Below are 12,837 nucleotides of genomic sequence, written 5' to 3'. Positions count from 1 at the left end.
CTAGTGCAGCTTGAAACATCATCTACTACTACTGATGCATTTTGGCCTCACTTCCGTTCTGCCATAAAATCTCTACTCTAGCTTCCTACACCTTCTAGTGTGAAAACAAAGCTATCCATTGTAAACCACCTCCTCAACTTCCTCTTCTACAAAATAATTACTTACGTGACAGCTAGGGGGATAGTGAATGTAATTCCACCTGTGCTTTCCAAAGTACATGTGAATTATTATCATGTGCACCACTTGCAGCAGAGAAAGTTTTGGATGTTTGTAATGTTTTTAAGAAGGGCTTAATGATTAGCTTTTGCTGATTGACCATTATCACAGTGTGTAAAATTTCTCCTTAGGGGCCAGTCCGGATGGCAAAAGTATCTTCTTGCATGATATTTGGCCCACTCGGGAAGAACTTAAGCAAGTAGAAGAAGAGTTTGTAATATCATCCATGTTTAAAGAGCTGAAGGAAAAAATGGAGGTAGTTCATCACTGTCCTGAGTAATCAAAATTCTTCTGAGATGCTTTTTCTACGTTTTGTTGCGTTGTACATTACTTTGGGTGCCATGTTCATAGCGAGGAATGTGGTGTAAATTTTAACATAAAATACACCTCCTGATTCAAACACCTTTGTTAACCTCAAGTACAGGGGTGGGAAACATAGGAAGCTGCCTTATACAGAGTCAGACCATTGGTCCATCTATCCCAGTATTGTCGACACTGACTGGCAGCAGCTCCAGGGTTTTAGAAAGGAGTTTTTCCAGCCCTGTCTGGAGATTGAACTTGGAACCTTCTGCATGCAAAGCAGGTTCTCTACCACTGAGCCATGGCCCTTCCCCAAAAGCCCAAGGGCCAAATATGCCCCTTCTGGTGTCCCAGTCTAGCCCTCCATGGTTCCCCACATGGTCATGCCCCCTCCTCCTGCCCCCCCTTTACCCCAACCACCAATCGTTTGGTGGTTTGCCGGCTTCTGTGCAGTTTCTAAAAGGTTGAAATGCCTCTCCTAAGGCTCAGTTACTGGCAGTTAGAGCTTTATGCTACAATATGCTGGTATGGTTTGTATTTTTGGCCCACCTCTTTTGCCTTTGCCCACGCCCTCTTGGCCTTTGGCCCCACCCACCACTGGCATGCAGCCCTTGAAAGCCTCTCCAGAATTGAAGTTGGCCCTTGGGCTGAAAAAAGTTCCCCACCCTTACTCTAGTACTTCTGTATGCCAGCTCTGTAAAACGTAGGAGCATAAACAGCCAAAAATTGTTTGATTGTGTTTATAACCTGCCTTTCCTCTAATGTGATCAGGGTGGCATACATGCTCCCTCCCACTCCCGTTTTATCCTCATAACAACCCTGTGAGGCAAGTTAGGCTTAGAGACAAAGACTGGTGTAAGGTCACTCAGTGAGCTTAACGATTGAATGGAGATTTGAAGCTGGATCTCCCCAGTCCTATAATTGCTATGCTACACTGGCTCTCATATCCACCTCTGGTCTGCTGGTGTTTTGGGGAGGGGTTTTTATTGATAATGTGTATAATGAAATCAACTCCAATTTAGTAGTCACAAAGAAAAGGGGTGTTGCTACTGCATTTTAGGTGGGAGTTTTGTGTTTGTTTACTATGTATTATATCCAGTAGCTGTCATTTTTGGTAAAAGAAAGGAAAATACAGCCAGAAATCAAATTCTCAAGTACTTGTTTAAAGTAATATCTCATTTTTTGCAGAAAGGAAATAAGCGATGGAACTCCCTGGAAGCACCTGAATCAGTTTTATTTACATGGGATTGGAAGTCTACTTACATCCGATGTCCTTCATTTTTTGATAAGCTTGTAAGTCTGCTAACACCAGCTATGTTTGTTTGGGGTCTGCTGGATCCCAGCAACACTCTGCTTGTTGGTTTCCCAGAGGTGTCTAGGTGGCCATTGTGGGCAGCAGGTCCCCTACCAGAGGGACATTTTGGTCTAATCTAGCAGGACAGCTCTTGAAGTTTTACTTGGGACATCTTTGATATGAACTCCATTTTATGAGTCTGAGTATGTTTTCAGCTAACTAACCAGGAAAGAAGTGTATTCAGTTTCTTTGTTCCCTTTCACCTGACAGGCCAAAGACCCACTTCCACCTCAGTGTATTGAAAATGCACATGTCTTGTTATATTTGGGAGATTCTGTCACAACCGATCACATCTCGCCTGCAGGAAGCATTGCAAGAGGCAGTGCTGCTGCCAGATACTTGACAAACAAGGGGTAAGGATCCTCAGAGGAGTCTTAAGAGGGGAAAACCTGAAGATTCAGCCGATCTTCAAAAATGGCTTTATTCTAGTAGTTGCTGTTTAAACAGATGAACAGTATGTGCCATAGCTAAAGTAGCTTACTAAGTAGGATTAACTAAATTTCGTTCAGGCTTTTGGTCTGAATCTGCTGCATAATCTCCAGCTTTTACTGGGCCCTATAGATAGCGCAGCATCCCTGTTAGTGCACCATCATACACAGGTATCATTTCATGTACAGAACATCAGCGGCAGTATTAATACATGATCAGAAGAGAACAGCTTTATTGCCTGCTATTTATTTGTAACTGGGACCCTCTGCAGAAGTGAGACTGGTATACTTAGGCTTTCAGACCTGACTAGGATTATATGGCACAGGAAAACCTTTTAAAATGCTATTAGTGGAGGAAATCCACTTCCGGGTTGCCTGTATATTTTAATAATCTCCTGTGTTCTCTTGTAGCCTCACACCCCGTGAATTCAATTCTTATGGCGCTCGACGGGGTAATGATGCTGTGATGACGAGAGGCACCTTTGCAAACATCAAGCTTTTAAATAAATTCATTGGGAAACCAGCTCCAAAAACAGTTCACTTCCCAACAGGACAGACGGTGAGGACATAGCATTCAAACAAAGCCATTATTGGGCAGCTGCCTACTGGGAACGCCCCATAACCTGTCCCCCATCTCTCTCTTTTTCTCTCAACTGCAGCTGGATGTCTTTGATGCAGCTGAGTTATATCGGAAAGAGAGTATCCCTCTCATTATATTAGCAGGCATGAAGTATGGACTGGGGAGCTCAAGAGATTGGGCTGCAAAAGGACTTTTTTTACTGGTATGTTTACGTTGTATTAACTTGTAAGTAATTAACATCCTAGAAGTCCTCATTACTTCATGCTGCCTGATTTTTGGTTTTATAGAACGTATATGTAGAATGCTGCCTTGTAAGGGCTCCTGCCCTGAAAGGTGGCCAAGAAATATTTTAAGTAAATGAATTGTATGATCTTGGGTCTCTCGAAAATGCATGAAGTAGTTCTCACTGAACCTTGAAGAGTAACAGGTTATGGTTTTTGACTATTGAATTCACAAATTAGGACCACAGTTAAGAGATTATACTCATCTAATAACTTGAGAGCCAGTGTGGTGTAGTGGTTAGAGTGCTGAACCGGGATCAAGAGACCTGGGTTCTATTCCCCACTCGGCCATGAAGCTCACTGGGTGACTCTGGGCCAGTCACTGACTCTCAGCCTAACCTACCTCACAGGTTTGTTGTGAGGATAAAATGGAAAGGAGAAGGACTATGTAAGCTGTCTTGGATTCCTTGGAAGAGGAAGAAAGGTGGAATATAAATATAATAATAAATCTTAAGTCACCTGTTTAACCTAGGTGATTGTAGACCAGATAATCCTGTTAAATTAGGCTAAAATTATTCCTGCACTTGCAGTTTTATTTCAGTGACAATAATAGATCTAGTTTTAGCTGTCTCCCCTATTTCTCTACAATGACTGCTTACATTCTTCTACCCACATCCCTCCCTGGTAGCATTCCAGACCAGGTTCCCAATAACCCGAATCTCTCATATTATGGATTACAGAAATACTGGAGGATTAGACTGTATCTAAATTGGATATGACTGTTTTTACAGGGTGTGAAAGCAGTTATTGCTGAAAGCTATGAGAAGATCCATAAAGGTCATTTGATTGGAATGGGCATCGCTCCACTTCAGTTTCTCCCTGGGGAAAATGCACATGCTTTAGGCCTGACAGGCAAAGAACAGTTTTCTATCTCATTTCCTCAAGAGTTATCCCCTGGAATCACCCTAAACGTAAAGGTATCTCAGACTGACTTGCGTATGTGGGTGTTTGTAATGTTGGATGCTTAAGTAATGGTTTCCTTCTAAGAAGCATGTTTGATCTCCCATCCATTTTAAGTGGCCATTGAAGAGGTCATTAAATGGCACTCGTATCATACATTTATTCGCTTTCAGATGAACTGATGTTGGAAATGTGCTTCTCGGTGGGAATTCAGCAACAGAACAGGCATAAGGGATTCAGAGAAGTGTTCTTAAGGCAATGTAAAAGATTCTGTGCCATGTTAAGTGGGCTCATCAAACGCTTTTGAGATAAAGAGAAGGTCATGTGAATGGTAGAAAAACGTAATTAGGAACAATGTCGCTGGTTGCAGAATTTGAGGCTGCAGGCCCAATCAGCCCACCTGGGGTTCCAATGTGGTCCTCCAGGGTTCCCTAGATGACCACACCCCCTTTCCCTGGCCCCACCTCTTTCCCCCGACCACTGATTGTCGGAGGTTTCCCAGCTTTCGCACATTTTTACCCCTTCTAAAAAGCTGAAATGCCTCTCCGAAGGCTTTGTTAGTGGCAGTAAGAGCTTTAACCTAAGTCTGCTGGTATTTTTTGGTATTGTTGTCCCTGCGCCCTTTACATCTGGCCCCACCTACCACTGGAATGCAGCCCCCAAGGGCTTCTCCGAAATGAAATTTGGACTTTGTGCTAAAAGAGGTTCAACACCTCTGGCTTAAACACGTGCAGGGCTATTCAGAGGCAAGATGCAGGTAGCTACTTCAGACAATAGGTTTTGGTGTAGCGGAATGGGGAGACACAGTTCTGACCCACTGGGTGGTAAGTCCAAGTGGCGCCATGCTTTTGTGTGGCTCTCCTTCATTTCATGGGGCTTCTTTCCAGTGGAGTGTGCCTTATGTTGATTAGCATGAGGGGGCGCCATTTGGATTTTGCACCTCAGGCTCCAAAATACCTCAGGCCGGTCCTGGAGCTGTGTAGACTTTACATCCAAAAACCCTACCCAAATCTAGCAGTTAGGAGAAAGTAATTGTATATGTCCAGAACAATAAGACAGATAAGTTGACTTTTTAACATAATTCTCATAGTTCTTTTATTACAACATCTTTAGATTTCATGACTTGTGGGGAAAGGGTTTGGGGAAATGGTATGAATAGAGCTCTGAGGAGCATAGAAGTCACAAATTGCTGCTTAGAGGCAATCCTTATTATCAGATTATCAGAACTTTTTGCAAACTTTGCCTGTATCTTTATTAAGTATTTAACTTCCACAAGTTCTAGACCCTTGCTCATTTTAAAGCAAGATCTGAGGTTCCCAGGATTTGGGTTTCTGCAGTATGCTCTCACCACAGAATATGCTTATCCTGGTGATTCTGTGAATAAAGTGAAATGTCTAAATTTTAGAGACATTAGAAAATAATGCAGTCCTAACTGATTTGTTGTTTTGCTCTCTTTCTTTGTTGTTTTGTCTTTTAAGACAAATACAGGTAAAGTATTCCATGTGGTCGCTTCTTTTGACAGTGATGTGGAAATGACGTTATACAAACATGGTGGCGTTCTGAACTACATGGTTCGAAAGCTGTTGTAGAGCACTGTTCACACCTTGGGGGCTGTGCACGAACGGCCAACCCCTTGATGGCTTGCACAGACCTCATGCTGTTGATGGAACTGCATACAGTCCCGCTGCGCTCAGATACTTCGTCCATGGATGTAAAAGATTGTGAATTGTTGTAGTGACTGCAGCAAGATCCTTCCGGATTTTAAAATAATATTCAAATGGTGCTATTGACATTGCTAAAAAAAAAAAATTGACGTGTGTGTTGTGAAAGAGAACTGTAAGTATGGGGTGGGAGGGAGGGGATTATCTTAGACCATTTTGTAAATAAATTATGTGAAACCTGAAACTGAATTGTGGTGAAAATTTTAAGTAAGAAGACTTTCTGCAGTTATTTTCTCCCTTAGTTTTTGCACCTTTTAACTTTCTATTGCTGTTTGTTGGTTTGAGGGCAGCACATGGTTTAGAATGTTAAGAGTGGGTAGTTTTCCTTTTTATTGAGGCATCCAGGTTTCCAAATCAAAAGCCAATTCTAGATCATTGTATTGGCCATAGTTTAGAATGTTGAAGGGAACCCAACATAGAATCTATATGTGAAAGGGAGAATTTATTGTGCAGAATGCCAAGATGAAGGCAGAACATCCCATTTTGGAGCATTTGTATCTGCAAACAAATGTTGCAGCATCCTCTGTTGCTTCATACAAAGATGGAGGAGCTTTTGATGCCTGACTAGTATGGATCTTAACTGGGTTAACCTGTCCTGTTGCTGAATCTACTGAAACAATGGCAATCTCCTCAATTTGCCTTTGGCCAGTAACAAATATAGAGCAGCAGCCCACGCTATCCATCACTGAAGAGTTGAGCTGCAACAACAGGTTTCAGCTTGTTCTCTTTTAAATATTCTATGTGATTTTCCTCTCTCTGCTTTTAGTATATGACCAAAAATAGCTGGAACTCTTGCCTGAGGATGGTTGTAAACAACCACTTGGATTGCTAAGGCAGCTTTGTGGCCTTGTAGTCCTATTAACCAGTCAGGTGGTCCATTCTTAAAGATCCCTGCATTTTAGCCCAAACTGCCTATGATAACAGTGCCATCTCTGCTGCTGTCGTTTGGACTGTGTCAGCATTGCTGGAGAAAACAACTTCATTGATTTAACTGAGTCTCAGCAGTGTCAGCAGTGATGTAACTGAGTCTCTGTGTCTCAGCAGTGAAAACAAAGAAGGCTGGTGGGTTTTAAATGAGTCAAGTCAGATTCTTTTTCAAGTACTTTAGAAATAGCTTTATTTGCAATGTGACCTGTGATAATTATTTTATAGTGAGAAGCAATCTGTAATTAAGAATTACCTAGTCCGCCAGCTTTACACACTACGTTTGGTTTTAGTCTGTGGAGATTCTGCTGCAGAAAAAAAGTGTCCTTGGTAATTAAACATTCAATTTCAATTTATTGTATATAGAACAGCTTTTTTAAAAATTCACACAATAGAATATACAATATACTTGTGAATACTATACCGCATAAAATATCCATGGAGTTCTGAGTGACTAATTTGGAAAGTTACTAGGTTCTGCAGAGTAGGGTGGCAGAGAGGTCAAATGATCTGGAAATGTAAATGGAAAGGGTACAAAGGTGAACTTTTGTTTTGCAGTAGAAAACACTTCTGTCTGACCCTTTTGAACACAACATCACTTTTCGATTAAGTAGTGCAGAAAATACATTAAGTACTTGTTCTGTGGAATTTCTTGGAGAGAAATCTTTCTGTAAACTTTCTTGAATTGATATTTTCTATACCATATCAGCGGTGCTATATGCATTTTTCCAAGGCTAATCCCTTTCTTGATTTACTGTCAATACGCTGATGTAGGCCTCTTATCCGCATTGTCAGTGTTTGAATGAAGTGCCTGGAGGTGCATTCCTGATAATTACAAATGGTGGTTGTTACTAAGGACACCTTGGGCTGTATTCAATCAGACATTAACACTAACGTAAAGTACGTTGTGCTAACATAAGAAACCCTCTAGCACAACACCAATAGTGTTAGCTGACATGATGTGTTTTCCAGGGAATCCTGTCACGCCAGCCAACGTTTTGGGTGGTACACTAGAAGTCCCTCACACTAGCATAATGTAATTTATGTTAGTGCTAGTGTCTGACTGGATGCTGCTCCTTATACTTTTCGTGCTGGGATCTTCTTTGTTGTTAGTGTGCAGAGCCAGTGGCCCTACCCACCAAAGTGTTTGCTCCCTAAGGTTTGCAGCCGGTGTGCCTTATTAGACACACCCACGATTTCCTAGTGCTAAACTGACAATAGCATTTGCGAGTCTTACTTCGAAGGAGCTTACATCTTTAAATATTTGTGACTTGAGTGCAAGCACAGGCTCCCACATCTCTTGCATGCAGCTTGTAACTATGGAAGTGATGCAAGCACTACCAGAAATGAAATAGTATTATGAATTTGAACGTTACCGAAAAAGGTTCCAACATGGCCTTGTGCTGGTGCTTCAGCCTATACATTTCTTTAAAGCAGCCCGATTTCAGGCTCATAAACATGGCTCTATTTTCCTGTGCCCAGAAATCAGTTACAGGAAAGAAGTAGTCATTTCCCCCCAAACACACAGCCTTTTGTTGCTGTTTTGCTGGGCCACGAGATATGGATGACTGTGAATCTTGTTCTGGCTTTATGATTTGGGCATGTGAACGTTTGAGAGAAGTGGTTCGCATGAATGGAGCTCTTTGAACTTTTAAGTTTGAATACTGCCAGGGATAGGTGAAAGCCTCTGCCATCGTTTGGATTTCCTCTTCCAAACATGAAAGTGATTGCTTTCAAGGCTGCAGTCCTATGCATTTTTTTACTTGGAAGTAATTCCCTTTGAACTCAGTAGGATTTACATCAAAGCAAACATGGCTGAACTCAGGCTGCATGTCTCAGATTTTGGTGGGACTGCAGCGCTCACTCTCTAGATCGCACTCATGCACATACACTGATTTATTTTTACACACACACCCTCCTGATATAGGCAGAAGCAAGCCTTCTTTGCATATTATAAAGAAGTGTCAAACAGAGAGTGAGGCAAAATAATACATTTGCTCTTTTTCTGACATGCGAAACAGTTCTCTGTATGGACCTATTAGTTTGACAGAAAATTACCTATTTGAATTTTGTCCATCTCTTAGCAACAGCATAATATATTTTACTCAGAAAGACTTGGGGGTGAATCTATAAGTTAAATGCTGATCTTAAGCCCTATAAGGCAATATCATAGAAACTGGAATTGTATTTTGTCTTCAGGTTCTCCAGTTTTGATTTGGAAGAGAACCTTTGAATTTCAATCCTTCTAAAAGACTTCATTACCAAATTGGGGGGAGCATTTATAAATTATACACCTGCAGAATAATAAATGCATTTTATTAATCACATGTAAGCAACTACAAATCAATGTCTGCTCTTTTAAGCCAACATAACAGTATATAATGGTTTTAAGTTCACTGATAAGTATTGTATAGAAATCTTAAGACAAAGTTCAATTTGCTGACAATTGTGCATAAAATGTTAAACTGATGTAAATTATTTTTAATAAAGAAAATTGTACCATGTCTCAGCTGTAACTGTTTCTTTCTGCATTTTTAGAAACATTTAAAGACTTTATTGGTAAATGCCAACATAATGACTATGGAAAGGGGGCTGAATGCCAGTCACAAACACATCAATCTAGCATTCTTGTGAGGCACAGATTGTAAAATCTAACTGCATGTAAAAGTGTAAAAGGTATAGCAGTCACATCCCAGTGTTTCACAAGCTCATCTTATAAATATTCATGAATTGGCTTTTCAGAGAGTGGCTGTAACCCTGCTCCCAAATTTAGTATTTCAAATAGACCTGTTTGGTTGTCGAGGTGCAAGCTACCCAACCTCAGCAAATCCAGCCACTACTTTTCTAGCCACCTCACCCCTTCATGGCATACTATCACATAGTCCAGCCTTCAGTCTCATGTTCCCATCAATCTCTTAATTTCTCTCTTCCTTCTCCCCACCTCCAGATTGTATCATGAAGAGTAGAGATTCACTTCCTGGAATATCTTTAGAATTAGGTTTGTACTTGAGGTCAAGTGAATGGCGAAACAACAGTAACATCCTAGCTATATCCATCCATACAAAGAACAAAACACTTGAAATTTCTTTAAACTCAAATAATGTTCAACCCATCCTAAAGTCATTACAAAATCTTTTTAGGACTCCTCTCAGTTCAAATTCAGTTTGACTGTTCTGCTGACTTTGATTCACTTCACTAAAGAAGTGATTTAAAATCCCGGATTCTACTTTTATCTGAGGAGTTTGAAGTTTTCTGTTGGCTCAAAAATGTCTGAGATTCTCATCTTTCTGCCTCATGTTGTTTTTGGTGTCTCTTAAGAGCAATGAACGAAACGCAAATGAGTTTTGTAGGCCTAACTGTGCAGTACCAAGTGCCAATAAACATGACAAAATGAGTACTGAATGCCGAATATTCTCTTCTGGTGTTTTAGTTTGAGACAAGAAATGTTCAGCAACTTCAACCAGGAGCACTTAGAATCAGCATGGCAGTGATCACCCAGAAAATGCTGGAACCTTAGGACGCAGATTCAACACAGGGCACTAATTATTTGATGACGATTGCAAAATCTAGTGATAACTTGCATGTATGAAGCAGCTAGCTTCACACAAATCAAACACCGCAGCCAGAGTGATCATATCCTCACGTTGCCCACAAACAATTCTTCAGCAGCAGTGGTAACAAGTTAAACTGCAAGTTGTTGAGTGATCTGGTAATCCTCATGCGCTTAATGAGTCTACTTAGAGGTCATTTTAGGATAACAAAAGGTCTGGGACGTGTGTGAGAGTTTTCCCATCATAACATCAGTGGACACACTATGTCGTGATATGTTTCTATAGGTAGATATAATGTTTTGAGTGCTCAGAAGATGTGATATGTTTGAAACAGCCTAGCTCTCAATGTGGAAAGTAAGCCTATGTCTGGGATGTACTATTTCAGGCTGTAGATGGGAGCAAATGTGATTAAACTTATTTCTTAAAAAACTAGTAAGTTGGGGAGAAGGGTTCTAAGCTTGTTTTCACTCCAATGGTTATCTATGTGGCTTTTGGGCTTTTAATAATTCAATTCTTTTTTTATTATGGGCAACAAATCAGATACTGCACTTTTATTGTAGCTTACTACTTTGTTAGCTGCTCGGAGAGAACATACATTTTTGTTGAAGATGTAGGATATAAATTATGTTAATTAGTATTATCAGTGGAACCTCTCAGGACACACTGCTATTGACTTGAAAGTTGCCATTCTTTAAGAAAGAAACTTCAAAAGGAAGACTCCAGCATGAAATTGCTGGATTAGATCTTATCAACACATTTGATGTTATTTGTTTAGGCTTGTATCAAAGCAAGGGTTTCCTTTTCCACTACAGCTGCTCAATTGCTGGAATGACTATTAGCGCCAATTACTGCAGGTTGTGAATGGTTGCACTGTTTATCCTGCATACACTTGAATTTTTACATAGAACTGTTGTAGATTGTATCTCTTGCATTTCGTTAGTTAGCCCTGCTTTTTACATGTTTTTCTCTGTACCTGATGTGTTCTAATGTGCCTCACAATTCTGACAAAAATGGCAGGGATACTTGTTGGGCCAATTAGAAACATAAAAATCCAAAAATAATAGGGTAATACGTTCGATTTTGTCGTTCAGTCGTGTCCGACTTCGTGACCCCATGGACCATAGCACGCCAGGCTGTCCTGCGCTCTCTCCCAGAGTGTGCTCAAGTTCATATTCATTGCATCGGTGATGCTATCTAGCCATCTCATCCTCTGCCGTCCCCTTCTCCTTTTGCCTTCAGTCTTTCCCAGCATCAGGGTCTTTTCCAGAGAGTTTTCTCTTCGCATTCGGTGGCCAAAATATTGGACCTTCACCTTCAGTATCTGTCCTTCCAATGAGCACTCAGGGTTGATTTCCTTTAGGATTGACTGATTTGACCTCCTTGCAGTCCAGGGGACTCGTAAGAGTCTTCTCCAGCACCACATTTCGAAAGCATCAATTCTTCGGCGCTCAGCCTTCCTTATAGTCCAGCTCTCACAGCCATACATTACTACTGGGAAAACCATAGCTTTGATTAGACAGACCTTTGTCGGCAAGGTGATGTCTCTGCTTCTTACTATGCTGTCTAGGTTTGCCATAGCTTTCCTCCCAAGGAGCAAGCGTCTTTTCATTTCATGGCTACAGTCACTGTCTGCGGTGATCTTGGAGCCCAAGAAAGTAAAATCTGTCACTGCTTCCATTTCTTCCCCTTCTATATGCCAGGAAGTGATGGGGCCAGATGCCATGATCTTAGTTTTTTTAATGTTGAGTTTCAAACCAGCTTTTGCACTCTCTTCTTTCACCCTCAACAAGAGGCTCTTTAGATCCTCTTTGCTTTCTGCAATTAGGGTGGTATCGTCTGCATATTGGAGGTTGTTGATAATTCTCCCGGCAATCTTAATTCCGACCTGTGATTCATCCAACCCAGCGTTTCTCATGATGTACTCTGCATATAAGTTAAATAAGCAGGGCGACAATATGCAGCCTTGTCGTACTCCTTTCCCAATTTTGAACCACTCAGTTGTTCCATGTCCGGTTCTTACTGTTGCTTCTTGACCCTCGTACAGGTTTCTCAGGAGACAGGTAAGGTGGTCTGGTACTCCCATCACTTTAAGAATTTGCCACAGGTTGTTGTGATCCACACAATCAAAGGCTTTAGCGTAGTCAATGAAGCAGAAATAGGCGTTTTTCTGGAATTCTCTTGCTTTCTCCATGATCCAGCGAATGTTGGCGATTTGATCTCTAGTTCCTCTCACTAAGTAGTGTGCAAGCTTTTGAGTTCAATAGAACTCCTGAGCGGGCGAGCTCCCCCAAAGTGGCATGGGGAGGAGAGGATGCTGCTGCTCAAGATGAAATCTTGTTCACTTTGCCTTCTGCACGCGGGGGCAGGGGGTTGTTGGACTTTCTTACCCTACCGTAGCGGCTGGGGTAGAAAAAAAAATCATCGGGGAAATTTAATAGGCTTGCTTCCAGAAGGGGGCATAGCTGCCTCATAACCAATTGGAAGCTTCCTTATAAGCTTCCCCGAGCAGCAAAAAAAAAAAAAAGGGACAATTTTGCATTTCTTGCTCTGATAGGTGGGAAGGAACTGAACGTCCGTGGGTT

At 41.3% G+C, this 12,837-nt stretch overlaps 1 protein-coding gene across 1 annotated transcript in view; it reads left to right on the top strand.

Moving 5' to 3' along the window:
• The window catches only part of IREB2 (iron responsive element binding protein 2), a 36,667-nt gene extending 30,774 nt beyond the window's left edge, over nucleotides 1–5,893 (top strand). Inside the window, exons 16-22 of the mRNA XM_084816846.1 lie at nucleotides 348–472; nucleotides 1,705–1,809; nucleotides 2,081–2,223; nucleotides 2,710–2,857; nucleotides 2,958–3,080; nucleotides 3,891–4,076; nucleotides 5,538–5,893. Coding sequence (XP_084672972.1) covers nucleotides 348–472; nucleotides 1,705–1,809; nucleotides 2,081–2,223; nucleotides 2,710–2,857; nucleotides 2,958–3,080; nucleotides 3,891–4,076; nucleotides 5,538–5,648 — 941 coding nt within the window. The 3' untranslated portion in view covers nucleotides 5,649–5,893. The remainder of the gene's footprint in view (nucleotides 1–347; nucleotides 473–1,704; nucleotides 1,810–2,080; nucleotides 2,224–2,709; nucleotides 2,858–2,957; nucleotides 3,081–3,890; nucleotides 4,077–5,537) is intronic.
• Nucleotides 5,894–12,837: the final 6,944 nt, after the last annotated feature.

Source organism: Heloderma suspectum, chromosome 11, assembly GCF_057233095.1.
Source record: "Heloderma suspectum isolate Gila_16-S chromosome 11, 16-S_ref, whole genome shotgun sequence".
NCBI classification, from domain to species: Eukaryota; Metazoa; Chordata; class Lepidosauria; order Squamata; family Helodermatidae; genus Heloderma; species Heloderma suspectum.
This window is presented reverse-complemented; position numbering and strand designations above follow the sequence as displayed.